This window comes from Nycticebus coucang, chromosome 24 (genome assembly GCF_027406575.1).
Source record: "Nycticebus coucang isolate mNycCou1 chromosome 24, mNycCou1.pri, whole genome shotgun sequence".
NCBI lineage: Eukaryota > Metazoa > Chordata > Mammalia > Primates > Lorisidae > Nycticebus > Nycticebus coucang.
The window spans coordinates 17,283,350-17,306,584 of record NC_069803.1 but is presented as its reverse complement, the minus strand read 5'-3'; the positions used below and the strand labels follow the sequence as shown (position 1 = coordinate 17,306,584).

General features: G+C 37.9%; 1 protein-coding gene across 3 annotated transcripts in view; it reads right to left on the bottom strand.

Moving 5' to 3' along the window:
* The window catches only part of TUSC3 (tumor suppressor candidate 3), a 162,756-nt gene that overhangs the window by 99,412 nt on the left and 40,109 nt on the right, over positions 1 to 23,235 (bottom strand). For all 3 annotated transcript variants that reach the window (XM_053578464.1, XM_053578463.1, XM_053578465.1), the window contains exon 2: positions 5,611 to 5,780. In XM_053578464.1, coding sequence (XP_053434439.1) covers positions 5,611 to 5,780 — 170 coding nt within the window. The remainder of the gene's footprint in view (positions 1 to 5,610; positions 5,781 to 23,235) is intronic.

Genomic DNA, 23,235 nt, shown 5'->3' with positions numbered 1-23,235 from the left:
ACGTGACCCAGCACCAGCACATCCTCATCCTCATGGTACTATCAGGGTAATGGTTTAACCAACTGTCTGTCCTCAAAGAACTTTCTTATTTATGGTCAGATTCTAATCTTTCCTACTAAGACTAAAACTATCCTGGAAAATACTGGGTTCCTGTAGGATTCACATGGAGCCCTCAATGACTTACACATAGTTAACGATAATTTTATAAAGCCAGGGGAGATAGCATGGTAGCCAGTTAGTATCTGATACACCACTGTAATGAGTTATTCACCATCCTTGTCAAATTACCTTATTAATCTTTTTCATTTATTTGGAGTCTAATAATATAATAATCTCTAACACATCACCAAAACTTTGGTATACCTGACCTTTGCTTGATTCTACACATAGTTTTTCATTTTCCTTCAACTGCACTTTTTTTGTAAAACAACCATTCCATTGTAATATCCTTAAAAGAGGATATTTTGTTCTTAGAACCTATAGTGAATTATGGAATAGACGAATAACTGTGTGGGAGAATATATCTAAAAAGGTTGAGTGCAATTATGGGGAATATTCCCAAACACAGTGTAATTTGATAAAGGAAGTTTGGGGTTAACACGTGAGGGAGGTGAGAATTATATCGAGCAGTCTTAATTAACAACTTTATTTGGCCAAGGAGTTTGATGTTAGCCCTGAGGGAGGTGAGAATTGAATTCTGAAATTTGTGAATAAACTGACTGTGTGAAGGAAGAGCAGAATGATTTGCTAAAAGGGCTTATAGGGAAGCCAAAAGCTCATTCACCAGTCTTTCAACACAGAAAAGCAACTGGAGAATCTAAGCGTGAATTAACTCTAGAAGAAAATTTCACTTTTCTTTGAAGAAAAGAAAAAAAAAAGCAAAAAAGTTTCACAAAGGAAAGCCCTAAGATTTTTTTAATTATAGCTATAAAACATTTCAAAGATTCTGTAAAATTATAAAAGATTACAGCAGTAAATTACAGAATGGTCCAAAAGTTCACTGATACAGAAGGACCCGGGAGAATTAATTCGCATGGGGGAAAAATGGCTGCTGATGACAGGGTGCCTTCTAAATGCATCTACAATTCCCCTTAAGGTTTACTTTATTATTCAGAAATATAATCTGGGTAATTTTTCTTGAAAAGTTTTTCTTGAAACTCCTGTTTACTTTTTCATCTTACTTGTCCCCTTGACATCTCTTTGATCCACTCCCCCACTCCTATATGGATCATACTTAGCACTCTCCTGGCTTAACAACATTAAGACCTCAGGACCACTGCTCAGTAGTAGATCTCAGGACCACTGTTCAATCACAATTATTTAACGAATCTTCCACTGAAATTTACATCATCCTACAACATAAATTTATCATCTTCACCTAATATACTCCAAGGCACTCCTCTTCCTAGAGGAACTGAATGCTCAAGCTTTTCCTTTCCAATGGCAATATCATCCTGAATAATCCCAACACACAAATTTATAATCTAGACATTACCACAGTCTCCTAGCACGTCAAGCTTCTCTGGGCCATTAAAAATCATCTACACATGCTTCAGCAATTAAATAAACCATTTATGAGAACTTCCTAATATTCAACTCCATCCTGCTTCTACACACAACCTGTTCTTCACCCTTGTAAATAGCTAGCAGTATGGTGGGTAGTATCCCAACTAGTTTGTCAGCTGTTCAGGGCTGCCTTGGACCCTACTTTCAATAGCACTTTCTGCTCGTTTGCTACTTCATGCCATAAAGCAAACATGAAAATCCCAAAGGAGGGTGGTTCTTTCTCTTACACTGCTAAGTACTAGAGAAGAAAAGCATTCAATTCTATAGATTCTTCACTAAGAAGTTGGGTATTCTAGTTTCAAAAAGGGTACTCAATGCTACTTCATTATCCAATTAGTTAAGTCTATTTCCATTGCTCCTCAATGAAAAATAAACTAAAGTTATGAGCCATGAACCTGCTTCTTACCTTCTCTTTCTTTATATTAGTTTGCACACTAGAATTATGGAGATCACATTTCTTTAATATTAATTCCTTGGCCCCAGTCCAAAACAATTATATCATAACTATAGGTGTTAGGCCCACGAATCTCCTCTACACTTTTAATTTGCTTTTCAACTTTAACCTGTTCTTTCTCTCTTCTCTAACACCCTCCCCATATTAATCCTTTAATTTTTTCTTAATAACTTCATTCTTTTTCTCTTATAAATCTAAAATTATTATAAAATATAAAAGTTTCTTACAAAATAGGCTGTGAAAAACACAGAGCAAATAAATAAGTAAAGGGTGTCCAAAACTAAGTGCCATTAAAATATTAAGGTTCTATATTTATTTATTTATTTTTTTATTATTTTTTTTTTTTGTAGAGACAGAGTCTCACTTTACTGCCCTTGGTAGAGGGCCGTGGCGTCACACGGCTCACAGCAACCTCCAGCCCTTGGGCTTACGTGATTCTCTTGCCTCAGCCTCCCGAGCAGCTGGAACTACAGGCGCCCGCCACAACGCCCGGCTATTTTTTTTGGTTGCAGTTTGGCCGGGGCTGGGTTTGAACCCGCCACCCTCGGTATATGGGGCCGGCGCCCTACTCACTGAGCCACAGGCACAACCCAAGGTTCTATATTTATTAACAACACATATAACACCATAATGAGTAAAGTAAATACTACCCAAAGGATACATCATTTAACAGTATGTTATGGTTTATGTTATCACTGTACATATAACTTTATATAACCGTGAAATAAATATTTAGATAATAAAATCTTTTAAATCACAGTTACAAAAAATTAAATGGTCAATTAAAAATATTTATTTACAATACTGGTGATTATCGGAAATGAATATATTCAATTTTAAGGAACAAATGATTTGCCTAACATACAGAGGATGCCAAAAAAAATGCATACACGTCTTAAGAAAAGAAAAAACTATTAAAATTATAGTAACTATACTGATAACAAAAGGTAAATATAAGTCACGTTGAGCACCTCTTGTAATTGTAGAAGTCAAATGGGACTTGAGTATTATAAATTTAATACAGTTTTTTCTTTTTTAACACGTGCATACATTTTGTTAGCACCATCTATATATATGACATTACAGAATTTCAGACATTTTTTATTTTTAGTAGACACTGAACTATTAAAACAAAATGGCAATTAGAGTGGCATTTTTGTCTGAAAGGGATTTATATATGCTTTAAGGCAGCGGTTCTCAACCTGTGGGTCATGATCCCTTTGGGGGTCAAACAACCCTTTCACTGGGGTTGCCTAAATACATCCTACATATCAGACATTGACATTACGATTCATAACAGTAGCAAAATTACAGTTATGAAGTAGTAATGAAAATAATTTTATGGCTGGGGGTCACCACAACATGAGGAACTGTATTAAAGGGTCGCGGCATCAGGAAGGTTGAGAACCACTGCTTTAAGGGATACGCATTCTATCCACACATGTGCCAGCTCGATTTCTGACAACAGTGTTAATACCTACTTAAGTATTAGTCCTCAACTTAGACAGGAGAGGAACTCAGAATCACCTGATTTTTTAAAAAATATTTTCTTCACCATCTTTCTACTCATTTCTAGCCATGCCCCAATATACACTCATGATTAGGATGTCATAACACTGAAATTAATGCTGTCCTGAACCACTGAGGAAATGAACTATGTAATTTAAATGCTCCTGAAAAAGAAATCTCTACCCCTCAAATGATTTTGCTGGAAAATTCTATCAACTATTTAAAGAAAAAACAAATTTTAAAGGGAACATTTCCCATCTCATTTTATAAGGCCATTACATTTATTACCCTACTTCCAAAACTAGGGAAAGACAATATAAAAAATGAAAACTACAGACTAGTAACTTTCATGAAGTTAGATGCAAAATTCTTCAAAAAACTATTAGCAAAAGGGACCTAACAATATATAACAGAATAATATGCCACAATCAAATGGGTTTTATTCCAGTATACAAGAATGATTCAGGAAAAAAACATAAACCTTTGGTATCTAGATATATGCAAAGAATTCTTCAATCTGATAGAAAAAGTAAGACCTCTAAAGAGAGAAACTGATCAAGTGAACCTCATCGAAATTAAAACTACAAAAGACACTGTATATGTACTGAGAATATTTAAAAACGATGTATCTTACAAAGGACTAGTATCTAAACATATAAAGAACTCTCAAAACTCAATAAAAATCCAATTAGAAATGGGTAAAGACATGACCAGATAATTCCATCAGATGACATACAGATAATAACACAAAATAAAAGCACAAGATTTATCAATACTCAACTATCAGAATGGCTGAAACAGAATAGTGCCAACAACAAATAATAAGAACAAAGGACAAGAACAAACTAAATCACTCATATGCAGACGGCTGGGATTTAAATCGTACAGCCACTCTAGGAAACATTTTGGCAGTTTCTTAGACAACTAAATCTGAAAATGCCATACATTCAAGCCATCACACACTCTAGCATTTATCCCAGAAAAATTAAAATTTTAACCTCAAACAAAAACCTTCAGATAAATATCCATTGCAATTTTATTTTGTCATAGCCAAAACCCAGAAACAAACAGAAATCCTTTTAAAGATGAATGGTTAAGTAAACTACAGTACCTCCATCCTATGGATTACCACTCAGTAATAAAAAGAATGAACTGCTGATAAATGCCAACAATGTGGGTGGATTCTGAGGGAATCATAGCAAAATTTTTAAAAGCCAAACTCAAAAGGTCATATATTGTAATATTTACATAATGTTCCTAAAATGATAAAATTATAGACATGAACAACCGATCAGTGATTGCCAGAGGTCAAATTCAAGGTGTAGAGAGTAGACTGGAGGGTGAGTGCAGCTATCAAGGGCAAAAAGAGTGATGGAACCATTCTGCACCTTGGCTGTCTCAATGCCAATATCCAGCCTGGGATATCATAGTACAGTTTTGTAAGATGTTACCACAGGAGCAAACTTAGTAACAAGTATAAAGGATCCCTGTATCATTTCTTACAATTGCAAGGGATCCTATAATGATCTCACAACAAAAAGTTTAATTAAGGAAGTATTTGTTGCACATATATTGTTATTTGTACGTGTCTAAAATTTTCTTTGGTTTGTTCCTGTTAATGAGCATTTAATTCATTTCTTTTTGTTGTTTCATTCATGTCTAATTGCTTACTTATATAGAATAGGAAGAAATTTCTAATCATTGGAGATATCAAGTAAATGGACTCCTAGGGAAAAGTGAATCCTCTCTATTAAACTGTTAAAACAGAGTATATTTAAGAAGGCTCCTTCACTGATCATAGGTATAATTAGATGACTCACAAGATGACATGGAAGACATAAAGATGGCAAAACAGTTAATATAATGATATGTGCAACTGGTCAATAGATGGTTTACATGTCAAAATAAAATATTAGCCTACCAATATCTTATTCTAGATTACATTTATTTTCAAATGCACATAGTTATATGCAATGACCGAAGAACTTCTTAATTCTTTTATATGTACTTATTTTAAATATAATAAAATTAATATATAAGCCTGGGTTATGGTTTTTCAATTTTAGAATTATATAAGTTACCTGCACACAGAACACTGCCGCTGAGGCTGAAGAGCAGTGAACATAACAATCATAGAATAGTTTCGAGGTGGTGCCTTTATAAATTTTCGGAATTTATCACCATTCATTCGGAAGATTGAGCGTCTGGAACTCCATTCCATCAATTGTTCTACTTTTTCAGCTAAAAGATTCTGTAATTAAACATAGAAAAATTTAAAATTTATACAGAGTTAAAATCATTTATTTTATTTTATTTATTTATTTATTTATTTTTTTTTGAGACAGAGCCTCAAGCTATCACCCTGGGCAGAGTGCCGAGGTGTTACCTCAAACTCCTGGGGGCTTAAGCGATTCTCTTGCCTCAGCCTCCCAGAGTAGCTGGGATTACAGGCACCCGCCACAACACCCGGCTACTTTTTGGTTGTAGTTGTCATTATTTTGCAGGCCTGGGCTGGATTCAAACCTGCCAGCTCTAGTGTATGTGGCTGGCGCCTTAGCCGCTTGAGTTACAGGTCCGGAGCCAAAATCATTTATTTTAGATTTCATACAAACAGAACTACATGAGATTGTATTTTACCCCAAATCAATTTCTGTTAAAATACCTTGTTTCGGAGACTATATTCATCTTACTGACCATAAATGCATAAAACATTTCATTCTATTTTTTCTAATGACTTCAGGATTTATAAGGAAGATACTAAAAGCAAAACAATCAGATTTCTTCTTCTAGAAAGATCAAACAAACATACATTTTCCTAATATTCCAATTAAATACAGCCAAAAATGTTCACTATGTAAGATAAAACAAGTGTAAGAAGACCAAACAGTAGAGAGATGGCAGACTGGCTTGGGACCTCCGCACACAAAGGACTCCATGGAGGCGAATTCCCTGGGTTTTCTGGTGGTCTTTCCTTTCCCAGACCAGTTGCTACAGAAGTCAGCAATCTTAGAATGAAGGACTTTAAGCATTGTCTAGGGCCCCAGACTGAGCCACTGAGCTTGAGGGAGCTAACAGTGTTTGGCTGTGGGCCGCACGGAACCATTGTGGAAGAACTGCCCCAGCAAGCTCTGCCCTCAGGGCCGCAGACCAAGGATCGGGCGGGAGCGAGTAATCTAGTGACTGAGCAGCCTAAAGGCAGGACTGAGATGCCTTACAGCCTTGGCCCTTGGGGGCATAGAGTGAGACTGTTTTTGGCACACTGGGTAAGTGGACAGCCACTTCAAGAGCGATCCCAGCGACACGTGCTTTCCTGGGAAAGCTTCTGCTTAGCCAAGGTTAGCAGTTTAAAGTGCCTTTTAAGTGGGCTGAGGAGACATTTAGGTTCTCCACCCTGTGGGGTTTGAGAAATCAGCAGAGGCCTCCAGTCTCCATCTTGTACAGCCATTATCAGCATTGTGATTAAACATCTCATACCCCAGAAGATCACCTATTGCCCAGACAATATTCAACAAGATATATACTCTTTGTTTTTGTTTTTTATTTCAACATTTTCCTTCTATATTTTTTCTTTTCTTTCTTCATTTTCATTGTTTAAATATAATTTTCCAATGTTTCCTTCATTAACAATTAGAACTTCATTTTTGCTAGAGTTTCTACCCCTATTATTTGGTTTTTGCCCCCAATTTTATCCCGTAAAGTTTTCTGTTTGCTTGTTTTCATTTGATTTATAGCATTTTTGTCTTTCCTCTCTACTTGGTGGAGGTGGGATACTGTGTCCAAACAGGCTAGAAAAGAGCTGCTGACCTCAAGGGAACCACCCAACCTGGGGATTTTTAAGCTTGGGTCAAAGTACCCTACTGTGCACCTATACTGCTCCTGTCTCCCTCTTACTGTGCCTATCTTCTTTTTGCCAATATTCCCTTTTACCCACCCCCTCTCCTTTCTCTTTTTTCTTGTTTTTTTCTTTTTACCCTTCTTGCTCTTCAATCTTTTCATCCTTCTGGTCCTGTACCAAAAGGACTCACTGAAACCGTAGTCCAGAGGCACGGTAATTTAAAAAACAAGAGGAACTGAAAGGAAAATTAGGGCAAGGAAACATAAAAGAAAACACTCATGAGGAAGAATCAGCAGAAATATCCTGGTAACATGAGAAACTGGTCCAGAGCAATGCTCACAAGGGACTGTGAGGTAGCTACTGCAGAGGATTCCACCTATAAAGAAATGCTAGAAAGGACAGAAAGGGAATTTAGAATACAGTTGATGAAAACAATGAAGGAAATGATGGAAATGATGAAGGAAACTGCTGATAAAGTGGAAAATAACCAAAAGGAAATCCAAAAAGAGAATCAAATAAGAGATGAATGATATGGAAACTATAGAAAGGATATAGCAGAGCTCAAGGAACTGAAGCAGTCAATTAGGGAACTTAAAGATGCAATAGGAAGTATCAAAAACAGATTAGACCATGCAGAAGAAAGAATCTCAGAGGTAGAGGACAAAGCTCTTAAGATATCTCAGGTAGTTAAAGAGGCAGAAAAGAAGAAAGAGAAAGCAGAACGTTCACTGACAGAATTATGGGACTTTATGAAGCATTCAAATATACCAGTTATAGGTATCCCAGAAGAGGAAGAAGAATGCCCCAGGGGAATGGAAGCCATACTACAGAATAATATAAATGAAAATTTCCCATATATCACCAAACATTCTGACACACTCCCTACAGAGGGATATCAGACTCCAGGTCACCTCAACTATAACTGAGCTTCTCCAAGACACATTGTCATGAACCTGTCCAAAGTCATGACAAAAGAAAAGATTCTGCAAGCTGCCAGGAGTAAGCGCCAGTTGACCTACAGGGGAAAATTCATCAGGGTAACTGCAAATTTCTCTAATGAAACTTTTCAAGCAAGAAGACAATGGTCATCTACCTTTAATCTACTTAAACAGAACAATTTCCAGCCCAGAATTCTATATCCTGCTAAGCTAAGCTTTACATTTGACTGAGCAATCAAATCATTTACTGATATACAAACATTGAGGAAAATCTACACATCAAGACAAGCTCTACAGGAAATACTTCAACCTGTTCTACACACCGACCATCACAATGGATCAACAAAAAGGTAAGAATTCAGAAATTAAAGGACAGAACATAACCTCCACACTGATGCAAAAGATAAAACTAAGCAATGGACTCTCACAAAATAAGATGAATCGATTATCTCAATAAATGTTAATGGCTTGAATTCCCCACTGAAGAGGCACAGATTGGCTGACTGGATTAAAAAACACAAGCCATCCATTTGCTGTCTGCAGGAAACACACTTAGCTTTAAAAGACAAATCAAAACTCTGAGTTCAAGGTTGGAAGACAATTTTTCAGGCAAATGGAATTCAGAAGAAAAGAAGAGTTGCAATCTTTTGTGAATTTAAAGCAACTAAAGTCAAAAAAGACAAAGACGGTCACTTTATATTAGTCAAGGGAAAAATACAAAAAGAAGACGTTTCAATTCTAAATATTTATGCACCTAATTTAAACGCTCCTAGATTCCTGAAAGAGACCTTACTCAGTCTGAGCAGTATGATATCCTATAATACCACAACAGGGAACTTTAACACTGCTCTTACAGAGCTGGACAGATCCTCTATACAGAAATCAAACAAAGATATAAGGGACTTACATGAGGCCCTAGAACAACTGTGCTTGATAGATGCATATAGAACACTCCATCCCAAACATAAAGAATATACATTCTTTCCATTGCCCCATGGAACATTCGCCAAAATTGATCATATCCTAGGACACAAAACAAATCTCAACAGAATCCAAAGAATTGAAATTTTACCTTGTATCTTCTCAGACCACTAGGCACTGAAGGTGGAATTCAACTCCAATAAAAACGTTCAACCCCACACAAAGGCATGGAAATTAAACAACCTTCTGTTGGATGACAGATGGGTGCAGGAAGAAATAAAAGAGGAAATCATTAACTTCCTTGAGCATAACAACAATGAAGACACAAGGTACACTGTGGGATACTGCAAAAGCAGTTTTGAGAGGAAAATTTATCGCTTTAGATGCCTACATTCGAAAAACAGAAAGAGAGAGCAGTAACAATCTCACAAGCCAACTTGTGGAATTGGGAAAAGAAGAACAATCTAAGCCTAAACCCAGCAGAAGAAAAGAAATATCCAAAATTAAATAAGAGATCAGTGAAACTGAAAACAAAAGAATCATTCTGAAAATTAATGAAACAAGGAGTCGGTTTTTTGAAAAAATAAATAAAATAGATAAACCTTTGGCCAGACTAACTAGAAATAGAAAAGTAAAATCTCTAGTAACCTTGATCAGAAATGATAAAGGGGAAATAACAACTGATGCCACAGAGATACAAGAGACCATCTGTGAATACTACAAGAAACTCTATGCCCAGAAATTTGACAATGTGAAGGAAATGGATCAATATTTGGAATCACACCCTTTCCCTAGACTTAGCCAGGAAGAAACAGACCAATTTCAAGCACTGAGATTAAAGAAACAATAAAAAAGCTTCCAACAAAAAAATGCCCTGGTCCAGATGGCTTCACACCAGAATTCTATCAAACCTTCAAAGAAGAGCTTATTCCCATACTGCAGAAATTATTCCCAAAATTTGAGGAGGAAGGAATCTTCCCCAACATGTCCTACGAAACAAACATCACCCTAATACCAAAACCAGGAAAAGACCCAACCAAAAAGAGAATTTCAGACCAATTTAACTCATGAATATAGATGCAAAAATTCTCAACAAAATCCTAGCCAATAGATTACAGTTTATCATCAAAAAAGTCATTCATCATGATCAAGTAGGTTTTACCCCAGGGATCCAAGGCTGGTTTAATATACACAAGTCCATAAACGTTATCTACCATATTAACAGAGGCAAAAATAAAGATCACATGATCCTCTCAATAGATGCAGAAAAGGCATTTGATAAAATTCAACATCCTTTTCTAATTAGAACAATGAAGAGTATAGGCATAGGTGGCACATTTCTGAAACTGATCAAAGCTATCCATGACAAACCCACAGCTAGTATTTTACTGAATGGAGTAAAACTGAAAGCTTTTCCTCTTAGAACTGGAACCACAAAGTTGTCCTCTGTCACCTTTACTATTCAACATAGTGCTGGAAGTTCTAGCCAATACAGTTAGGCAACACAAGGAAATAAAAGGAATCCAAATGGGAGCAGAGGAGATCAAACTCTCCCTCTTTGCTGACAACATGATCTTATACTTAGAGAATCCCAAAGACTCAACCACAAGACTCTGAAAGTCATCAAAAAATACAGTAATGTCTCAGGATATAAAATCAACGTCCACAAGTCAGTTGCCTTAGTATACACCAGTAACAGTCAAGATGAGAGGCTAATTAAGGACACAACTCCCTTCACCATAGCTTCAAAAAAAAAAATGAAATACCTAGGAATAAACTTAACAGAAGAGGTGAAGGACCTCTATAGAGAAAATTATGAAATCCTAAGAAAGGAAATAGCAGAGGATATTAACAAATGGAAGAACATACCATGCTCATGGCTGGGAAGAATCAACATTGTTAAAATGTGTATATTTCCCAAAGCAATCTACCTATTCAATGCCATCCCTATTAAAATACCAACATCGTACTTTTAAGACTTGGAAAAAATGATTCTGTGTTTTGTATGAAATCAGAAAAAAACCCTGCATAGCTAAGGCAGTTCTTAGTAATAAAAACAAAGCTGGGGGCATCAGCATACCAGATTTCAGGCCGTACTAAAAAGTTATAGTGGTCAAGACAGCATGGTACTGGCACAAAAATAGAGACACAGACATTTGGAATTGAATACAAAACCAGGAAATGAAACTAACATCTTACAACCACCTAATCTTCGATAAACCAAGAAAGAACTTACCTTGAGGGAAAGACTCCTTATTCAATAAATGGTGCTGGGAGAACTGGATATCCACATGTATAAAACTGAAACCGGACTCGCACCTTTCTCCACTAACAAAAATTGATTCAAGATGGATAAAGGACTTAAATTTAAGGCATGAAACAATAAAAATCCTCAAAGAAAGCATAGGAAAACACTGGAAGATATCAGCCTGGAGAAAGACTTCATGAAGAAGACTGCCGTGGCAAGTGCAAAAACAACAAAAATAAACAAATGGGACTTCATTAAACTGAAAAGCTTCTGTACAGCTAAGACAACAACCAAAGCAAAGAGACAACCTACAGAATGGCAAAGGATATTTGCATATTTTGGATCAGACAAAAGCTTGATAACTAGGATCTATAGAGAACTCGAATTAATCCACATGAAAAAAGCCAACAATCCCATATATCAATGGGCAAGAGACATAAATAGAACCTTCTCTAAAGAAGACAAATAGCTAACAAACATATGAAAAAATGCTCATCATCCCTAATCATTTTGATTTTAAAATTAAAACCACCCTGAAATAGCATCTAACCCCAGCGAGAATGGCCCACATCACAAAATCTCAAAACTGCAGATGCTGGCATGGATGTGGAGAGAAGGGAACACTTTTACACTGTTGGTGGCACTGCAAACTAATACAACCTTCTTGGAAGGAAGTATGGAGAAACCTCAGAGAACTCAAGCTAGACCTCCCATTTGATCCTACAATCCCATTACCAGGCATCTACCCAGAAGGAAAAAAAATCCTTTTATCATAAGGACACTTGCACTGGACTGTTTATTGCAGCTCAATTTACAATTGCCAAAATGTGGAAACAGCCTAAATGCCCACCAACCCAGGAATGGATTAACAAGCTGTGGTATGTGTACACCATGGAGTACTATTCAGCCATTAAAAAAAATGGAGACTTTACAGCCTTTGTATTAACCTGGATGGAAGTGGAAGACATTATTCTTAGTAAAGCATCACAAGAATGGAGAAGCATGAATTCTGTGTACTCAATTTTGATATTAGGACAATTAATGACATGGTGGGGGTGGGGGAAGGGGAGAGCAGAGATAGAAAGGAGGAGGGGGGTAGGTGAAAGGAAGAGCACAGAGAGGGAAGGAGGGAGGGGGGTGGGGTCTTGGTGTGTGCCACACCTTTGGAGGGCTAGACACGATTGTAAGAGAGACTTTACCTAACAAATGCAATCAGTTTAACTGGTTTCTTGTACCTTCAATGAATCCCCAACAATTAAAAAAAAAAAAAAAAAACCCTCAAGTAAACCTTGCTCTCTCCATCTAAAGGACAAGCAAAGGAGCAGCTTAGTAAGACAAAATAATTGCTGTGCTCCAAGCACCGTGGGGGAGGGGCTGCAATCCCATGCTACTCTCACAAACTTAAACTATGAACAAAGACTGTTGCATGATTCTACTTACATTAAGGTAAAAAACAGAAAAAATTAATTTTTATGTTAAAAGTCAGGATAGTGGTGATAAGGAAGGCTTAGCAACTATAAGACAACACAGAAGGAGTCGCCCTACATACCAGTAATATCCAGTTCCTGGGAAGGTGGCAGAAGTGAACATTCCAGTTTCTGTACAGAGTAATCTTATCTTTAGATCATTTTACCTGAAAAGGTCCAAGAACTAAGAATTCTGTAAGTTTGCATTCCTACGAGAAAAAGAAATTCCCTGCCCGTTCAAAACCAATTGTTGAGAGAGAGAGAGGGACGGGGCTTGAATTGTGCTGTTTGAGCAACTTCTACTCTAGAATTTGGGGAGAAAATAATCTCTTTCCCCTTCCCTCTCAAATGGGAAAGGGACGGTGGCTCCCTGTGAAGCCCTCAGAGAAACAGGATCTGTATACACAAAGAGGAAAGAAGGGAAGGCAGCAACTTTGGGTGAAAGCGCTGGTCAAAGTGTTCTGCACTCACGTCAACAAGGAAAAAAGATGAACTGAAGGAAACAGACGGAAGAGAGGAAAGGAGAGTAACCTGGCCAAACAGAGAATGGCCTCATTATTCAAACAAGTTTCTCTCCTAATTTGATTATTCAAATGAAACGAGAATATCAATAAAATCTACACAATAATTTTCATATGGATTTTAAGTATCAAAGAACTTTTAATATTTTCTTCCCAATCACAGCTTGTAGAATGATCAAGGTGTCCTGTCTCATGACTAAGGTGGTAGGAATCATGACTACTTCACCTGTCAAAATCTAAAGAAATACAGCCACACTCCATAAGGAGTTTTCATTTAACGACAGACCACACATACCACTCTATGACACTAGTCCCATGAGATTATAATAGATCCCCCAAATTGCTTTTGTTTAGAGAAGATGGGCTGCTCTCACAACACTGTAGCACACTGCATTACCCATGTTTACACTGACATTGGTGTAAGACAAAATACTGCTATAGGGCAGCACCCATAGCTCACTGGGTAGGGTGCCAGCCACGTACACCAAGGCTCACGGGTTCAACCCAGTCCGGGCTTGCTAGAGCAACAATGACAACTGCAACAAAAAAATAGCCGGGTGTTGTAGCAGGCACCTGCAGTCCTACCTACTTGGGAGGCTTAGGCAAGAGAATCACTTAAGCCCAAGAGTTGGAGGTTGCTGTGAGCTGTGATGCCACACACTCTAGCGAGGGCAACAAAGTGAGAATCTGTCAAAAAAAATAAAAAATAAAAAAAAAAAATAAAAACAACCTACTGCTATAGCTAATCACATAAAAGCACAGCACATACAATTATGTACTGTACATAAGACCTGATGATGATAATAAACTGTGTTACTTCTTTATATATTTACCATACTATACTTTCAATCATTATATTAGAGTGTACTCTTTTATTTATAAAAAAAGAAAGGTGACTGTACAACAGCCTCGTAAGAGATGGTAGCTCCAGACATGCCAATGCTCCTGAAGACCTAATAGTAGGACAAGCTGTGGAGAGGAAGACAAGAATGCGATGATCTTGACCTTATAGTAGGATGAAGTGTGGAGGGGAAGACGGGAATGTGATGATCGTGACCTTATAGTAGGATGAAGTGTGGAGGGGAAGACGGGAATGTGATGATCTTGACCTTACAAGTAGGACGAAGTGCGGAGGGGAAGACGGGAATGTGATGATCTTGACCTTACAGTAGGACGAGATGTGGAGGGGAAGACGGGAATGTGATCATCGTGACTTTACAGTAGGACGAGGTGTGGAGGGGAAGACGGGAATGTGATGATCGTGACTTTACAGTAGGACGAGGTGCGGAGGGGAAGACGGGAATGTGATGATCGTGACCTTACAGTAGGACGAGGTGCGGAGGGGAAGACGGGAATGTGATGATCGTGACCTTACAGTAGGACGAGGTGCGGAGGGGAAGACGGGAATGTGATGATCGTGACTTTACAGTAGGACGAGGTGCGGAGGGGAAGACGGGAATGTGATGATCGTGACTTTACAGTAGGACGAGGTGCGGAGGGGAAGACGGGAATGTGATGATCGTGACTTTACAGTAGGACGAGGTGCGGAGGGGAAGACGGGAATGTGATGATCGTGACCTTACAGTAGGACGAGGTGCGGAGGGGAAGACGGGAATGTGATGATCGTGACTTTACAGTAGGACGAGGTGCGGAGGGGAAGACGGGAATGTGATGATCGTGACCTTACTGTAGGACGAGGTGCGGAGGGGAAGACGGGAATGTGATGATCGTGACTTTACAGTAGGACGAGGTGCGGAGGGGAAGACGGGAATGTGATGATCGTGACCTTAAAGTAGGACGAGGTGTGGAGGGGAAGAAGGGAATGTGATGATCGTGACCTTACAGTAGGACGAGGTGTGGAGGGGAAGACGGGAATGTGATGATCGTGACTTTACAGTAGGACGAGGTGCGGAGGGGAAGACGGGAATGTGAGGATCGTGACCTTACAGTAGGACGAGGTGTGGAGGGGAAGAAGGGAATGTGATGATCGTGACCTTACAGTAGGACGAGGTGCGGAGGGGAAGACGGGAATGTGATGATCGTGACTTTACAGTAGGACGAGGTGCGGAGGGGAAGACGGGAATGTGATGATCGTGACCTTACAGCAGGACGAGGTGCGGAGGGGAAGACGGGAATGTGATGATCGTGACTTTACAGTAGGACGAGGTGCGGAGGGGAAGACGGGAATGTGATGATCGTGACCTTACAGTAGGACGAGGTGCGGAGGGGAAGACGGGAATGTGATGATCGTGACCTTACAGTAGGACGAGGTGCGGAGGGGAAGACGGGAATGTGATGATCGTGACCTTACAGTAGGACGAGGTGCGGAGGGGAAGACGGGAATGTGATGATCGTGACCTTACAGCAGGACGAGGTGCGGAGGGGAAGATGGGAATGTGATGATCGTGACTTTACAGTAGGACGAGGTGCGGAGGGGAAGACGGGAATGTGATGATCGTGACTTTACAGTAGGACGAGGTGCGGAGGGGAAGACGGGAATGTGATGATCGTGACTTTACAGTAGGACGAGGTGCGGAGGGGAAGACGGGAATGTGATGATCGTGACCTTACAGTAGGACGAGGTGCGGAGGGGAAGACGGGAATGTGATGATCGTGACTTTACAGTAGGACGAGGTGCGGAGGGGAAGACGGGAATGTGATGATCGTGACCTTACAGTAGGACGAGGTGCGGAGGGGAAGACGGGAATGTGATGATCGTGACCTTACAGTAGGACGAGGTGCGGAGGGGAAGACGGGAATGTGATGATCGTGACCTTACAGTAGGACGAGGTGCGGAGGGGAAGACGGGAATGTGATGATCGTGACTTTACAGTAGGACGAGGTGCGGAGGGGAAGACGGGAATGTGATGATCGTGACCTTACAGTAGGACGAGGTGCGGAGGGGAAGACGGGAATGTGATGATCTTGACCTTACAGTAGGACGAGGTGCGGAGGGGAAGACGGGAATGTGATGATCTTGACCTTACAGTAGGACGAGGTGCGGAGGCGAAGACGGGAATGTGATGATCGTGACCTTACAGTAGGACGAGGTGCGGAGGGGAAGACGGGAATGTGATGATCGTGACCTTACAGTAGGACGAGGTGCGGAGGGGAAGACGGGAATGTGATGATCGTGACCTTACAGTAGGACGAGGTGTGGAGGGGAAGACGGGAATGTGATGATCGTGACCTTACAGTAGGACGAGGTGTGGAGGGGAAGACGGGAATGTGATGATCGTGACCTTACAGTAGGACGAGGTGTGGAGGCGAAGACGGGAATGTGATGATCGTGACTTTACAGTAGGACGAGGTGCGGAGGGGAAGACGGGAATGTGATGATCGTGACCTTACAGTAGGACGAGGTGTGGAGGGGAAGACGGGAATGTGATGATCGTGACCTTACAGTAGGACGAGGTGCGGAGGGGAAGACGGGAATGTGATGATCGTGACCTTACAGTAGGACGAGGTGTGGATGGGAAGACGAGAATGTGATGATCGTGACCTTACAGTAGGACGAGGTGTGGAGGGGAAGACGGGAATGTGATGATCGTGACCTTACAGTAGGACGAGGTGTGGAGGGGAAGAAGGGAATGTGATGATCTTGACCTTACAGTAAGACGAGGTGTGGAGGGGAAGAAGGGAATGTGATGATCGTGACCTTACAGTAGGACGAGGTGTGGAGGGGAAGATGAGAATGTGATGATCTTGACTTTACAGTAGGACGAGGTGTGGAGGGGAAGATGAGAATGTGATGATCTTGACTTTACAGTAGGACGAGGTGTGGAGGGGAAGATGAGAATGTGATGATCTTGACTTTACAGTAGGAGAGGTGTGGAGGGGAAGACGGAATGTGATGATCATGACCTTGTGCAGGCACAGGCTAATGTGTGTCTGTATGTCAATTTTTTATCAAAAAAGCTTATAAAATAAAAAAATTAAATTAAAAGATGTTAAAAACTCATTAAGATATAAAAAGAGAAAATATTTTCACACAGCTGTACAATTTTTTGTTTAAGCTAAGATTCCAGACTGCTGTTTTATATGATCTCTGAGAGGAAAAGACTATACTTTTCAAGACTTTAAAGCATTTAATCAAAGCCCAATGATAAACCAAACAGAAGCAGCCAGATGCATATACCATTTAGTTCTAGGAGAAAAGTTATTTTCTATTGCTGAAATTGTTTGACCTTAAAACTCTACATTCATAGTCTTAATATACTGTCATTCTTCTCAGATTTGAGTAAAATATAAAAGGCAATAAATGGTTCTATAACCCAAATATCGGAAGTTAAGCACTATATCTCCTCATCAATACTACAAATTGATTGTTTACTAACGATCATCAACAGCCTTCAAGGCCCTCAGAAGACCACAGTGAGTTATACAATAAGTAAGACAAATAGACCATTTTTATCAACAATTTAAATGCACAGAGTACACATGCCATAGAGATAGCAGAGAGTCAAACAAGAATCTAATCAGTTAAGAATTCATCAAATCATGGTATTGCTGCAGAAAATACATTTTACTCTCTACTAGAAAATCTCAACATTACATTCAAAGGTAAAAAGAGATTCAAAATACATTACCTCTATCATCATTAAAGTTCCTTAATGTAATTAAAATCAAGCACTTTAAAGAAAGGAGTACTGGAAAATCTCAGACCAATTCTACCTCGGGGAAGATCCTAATGCTCTTTTTTATCTACAAGTAGGTAAAACAGGAACCTGGTTATCTCTGGCAGGTACAGCAGGATCCACAGTTTCTATGGGGGTGTAGTCTAATGTAAGTTTCCAAGTCCAACATGTCAAAAATACTAATACAATTCAGATCTAGTGAGAAATAGTTATTGGAGAAAATATTTATTCAAAAATCAATTGATGCTTTTTTGAGAAAGGAGAAGCTTTCAATTGATGGCAGTATAATATTCAACTAAAGGAACATTTTCTAAAGACCCATTTAAAATATTTCCAGTAATGTTCTTTTAATTATAGCCTTAACAACCTGAACTCTGCTCAGAAATTTCTCCTGAAAAGAGATCACACTTTGGTTATCTTCTTTATCCCTGAAAGCTCCTAAACATGGCAAACTCCTAATTGGCCCTCAAGATTTCCCTACTGAATGAATGAACGATCTGTAAAATTTGAAGCTATGATACAGGAATTGGTATCTTAATAATCACTTCATATTTTGATCCTTTAGAGAAAACAGTAGAGTCCCCATTTTATTGATGTTGCCTTTTGACGGGACAGAGTATCATATATTAGCAATTTTACAATAAAAAATAGTCACTGGGACAACCCACATAAATAAAACAATAAAATGATTTTCACATTATAGTGAAAATTGGTCATCTTAATTAGGGACAATCATAAAATATGCTAAACGAGCATGCCATTTTTATTCTGTCACTGCGTTAGCTTCTATCACTGTCTTTCTTGAACTCCTAAATATCCTTCTGTTGAATATTACTGTATAAGTAAATGTCCCATCTTATATCAACTACCAGATACAAAAAATGTCAGCAGCTGTTAAGAACAGACAGGAAAAGCTACTTGAAGCTGTACACAGCCATCTGGCCTTACTTTCTTGGGAACACAGATGCAGGCAGGATGGCCGTTACCAATGAAAACAAGTGTAGCAGGTACCCTACTATACTAATACATCACATCATTAAAAATCTGCACTGCTCTAGAAGTCATTGTGTATAACTCTTCACTAGTAATGGTAACCTATCATGTTTCACAGCTGAAGAAAAGTTTTTCCACAAGAAGATGGAAAAACAACAATTATTCATAAATTACAAAATTAAGAAATGATTTTTCAGGCAAGTCACACAAACTAATCAGTAAAATCTATAATGGTTATGGTTATCTTTAACGGTTATTAAAACCAAAGGAAATTAAATAGAATACAACAGCAAACAAGCTGAGAACAAAGCTTTGAATGTACTTTAAAAGATTTCCAGTACTTTTCTCATCAACTTAAGAACGATTCCGTCTACTAAGTTACTTCCACCTGAAGTATCAAGTCCAATTTTGGAGGGTACAGCCAAAGATTCATTTTGGCTGTTTTGTGCAAAAGGTATACTATTAATTTTATCAAAACTAACTGCCATCTTTACTACCAGCAGAGGCACTAAAATCCACCAAGAAACTTCTCATATGGAACTTTGCGTCGATGATAGGGAGCAGCATTAGGACAGTATTCTAGTCTCACGTTCTCATCCCCAGAACAGACTACGGTCTGTTGTCCCCTACTGTCGTCCACTTTATCCCAATAAAATAAATAACTATTTCGTATTGAAATATACAATTAATAAAAAGTACAAAAATAATGTAACGTAACAAAGCAAATAAAAATTAAGAAATTCAGTATACATTAGAACTTAGGAGAAGAGGGTAACTACTTGAGGATAAAATCTAATAGATGAATCAAACAACTCAGGAAAGGAGAAGCTATGAATAACATTCAGCTCAGAAGGTAATCAAAATAAAGAATTCAAGAAATAGGGAAGCCAAGGAAAAGACTGAACTTTGAATACAGCATTTAAATGTAAAACCAAAAATAAACAACTCTAGCAATTACAGATATTCGTACCATCCTGGTTTGCCTAGGCAGCCCCACATTGCACTGTCTTTATGAAGTTATTAATAGTACACCTTTACTCTCTCAAAAATTTCCCAGTAAATTTTATGGTTATTCAAGGTTTATGACACTTATATTATGTTCCATAATTAGACAAAGTGATTTATCAAATATTTAGTGATGTGACAGGAAATTAAGGAGGAAATGTAATAGTATAAAATTTCTCTTATCTTTTATAGCATAAAGTCCATCAACATAAACTTTAATTAAAACGGTGTTGTTTAATGCAATAGATAATGTTCTACATGTTGAAGGGAGGAAGGATATTCATGTCTCCAACTTACTTTAAAATGTATTAAATAAAGACTGATAGGTGATAAATAAGGCGGATACATAATAAAGCAAGCACTGGAAAATATTAACTGTAGAATCTATGTGGTGGATATTTTTGAGTGTTCACTGTAAAATTCCAGCAACTTTCCTATATGTTTGAAAATTTCATAATAAAACAGGAAAAAAAATTACTTGCTGTGAAATAGTTGTCTCTGGTAGTTAGACTCTTTATTGAAATTTTTTTGTTCTCATCTTTATTTCCATTTTTCTTTTTGTTATAATGATTTAACAAATGTATATAATTTTATAACTGCAGTTTTTAAAGAGTTGCATATTTTCAGCTACTTAGGAGTTTCTCTGAATCATAAACTCTTAAAAGTGCAGAACTGTGGCTGTATTCACCGCTGTGTCCCTAGTGCCTCATGAGTGAGTGTCTGCATAACTAATTAAGTAATGAAAAAATGTATTGAAAATGGAGAAATAAATTTAATACAACTCTCACGGCTGAATTATTTCCTTGGTCCAGACACCTAGCCCCCACCACTTGTGGCGAAATTATCCTTTTTAAAATATTTGTTTTTATGAGAAGTAGTAGCCCAGGTTAAAAACTGATCAACACTTGAAGATAGTTTGTAAATATGAAATCATGTTCAGTGCTAATATTCGCTCAGTAAAAATATTATAAAACATTGTATTTCATTTAATATATAAATATAACATTATATTAAAACTATCACTGGAAAACAGAAGTTAAAACTATATCAAGACATAATATAGATATACTTTGGTAAAACTTTCTAAGACGTTGTACTAATAATGCATATAAAATTTAACATGTATCCTTCAGTACTGTAATTCCATTTCTAGGAATTTATACTAAAGAAATAATTAGACAAATCACATGTTTCTGTGAAAGGATATTCACTACAGTGCTGTTTGTAATTCCAAATATTTGGAAATAGTATTTGTGCCTAAGAAAGGAGTCTGACTATAGTTATGTAACGAGATGAGATAAACTTACATAAAGGATAGCCACAATTTGTATGTACTTATTCACTTGTTAATTTTTTTACCTACATGCTAAATATTGGAAGGGATATAGAAGTTACACTAGAACTCCACAGAGGTTCAGGGCACCAACTCCTACATAGTCAAAAATACATGTATAAGTTTTGATTTCCCCACAACTTAGCTCCTAATAGCCTACTGTTGACGAGAAGCATTGCCAATAACAAACATTTAACACACATTTTATGTTTTATGTATTATATACTATGTTCTGACATTAAAGTAAGCTAGAGAACATAAAATACAATTAGGAAAATCATAAGAAAGAGAAAATACACTCAGAATGGTCTACTGCACTGACCAAGACTGTAAGTTTAAGTCATCTGCTTACCCGAGGAATCATCTATCTGAAACGAGGGGCAACCACAGCTGCAGACAGCAGCCCATCACACACAGCAAGCAGTTCACCTGTGCGGGTTATGTCATCAGCTTCTCTCTGCTTCTTGGTAGCACTTCCAGTATCACCAGTGGCACTTGGTAAGGGTAGGCTGGTGTTCAAGGTTTAAAGTACTGACTAAACACAATGAAATATACAGGAAAAACTACAGAGATTACTTTTTGCTGAGGTCTGCAATGTACGGAAGAGATGAGGCTGCTCACACAGTGACCATTAGCATCACACAGTGTTGTAAGCAGACGCTGGCAACCACAATAGCAACAGATGGCTACACTCATTACAATGGTATAGCATATATATTACAGTTAATTATATGCAGTTATGATTTTAATACAGCATCTTTATGGTTGTTTAAATTTCTTACAACTGTAAATGGTGCCATGGATGATGGTCTGTAGGTCTTATGTGTGTAAATTTTGATAAATGTAAACATTTTATAATAGATGTATGAATATTTTATGGTAATAAATGATAAAATAGACCAATTTCTACATATATTTTATGCATTTGTGACATATCTATTTTTTGATATTTCTAGGCTATACAGTTCATCTACAAGTTTTTTCAAATAGTCACAAATCTTCAAAAAAATTTTTTTCCTTGTATTAAGTCATATATGCATAGATCATGAATACATTTATGCCTTTGTGGGAGTCAATGTGTTGATTTTTTTGTACAAATAAGCTATGTTGATTAGTTGGATGTAAGCACTCCAAAAACATCTTTTATTTTAAAATATCACTGTATCGATGGACCTGTGAGATTCAAGCCTATGCTATTCAAGTGCCAAATGCATAACAAATTGATAACAGTTTATTTCTAGAGGAAAATATTACAGAGGCATGTTTATTTTCACTTTATAAATTTCTATATGATTTCTATGATTTCTTTTGTTTTTTTAGAGACAAGACCTCATTCTATTGCCCAGGCTGGAGTACAATGGCTCAATCATAGCTTACTACATCCTTGAATTCCTGGGCTCAAACAATTCTCCTGTCTCAGATCCACAAGTAGCCGGAACTACAAGCACACACCAAAATGCTTAGCTAATTTTTTATTTTCTGTTGAGATGGTGGCGGATGTCCTATTGCCTAGTCTGGTCTTGAACTCCTGGCCTCAAGCTATCTCCTGACTCAGCATTCCAAAGCACCTGGGATTAGAGGCGTGAGCCACCACGCCCAGCCTGATTTGAAATTTTAACCTGCATTACTTTATATAAAACAGAACAATAGCTATTGCAAGATAGAAAAAGACTATTAAAGAAATATCCAAAAAAGAGTAATTAAAGGACATGAAATTTTGATTCCTAGAAATGTGAAACAAAATAGCAAAGTGTCTCTCTGCTGTTCCTACACTTATATTCCCACCTATTAATTGATCCTACTCTTTTG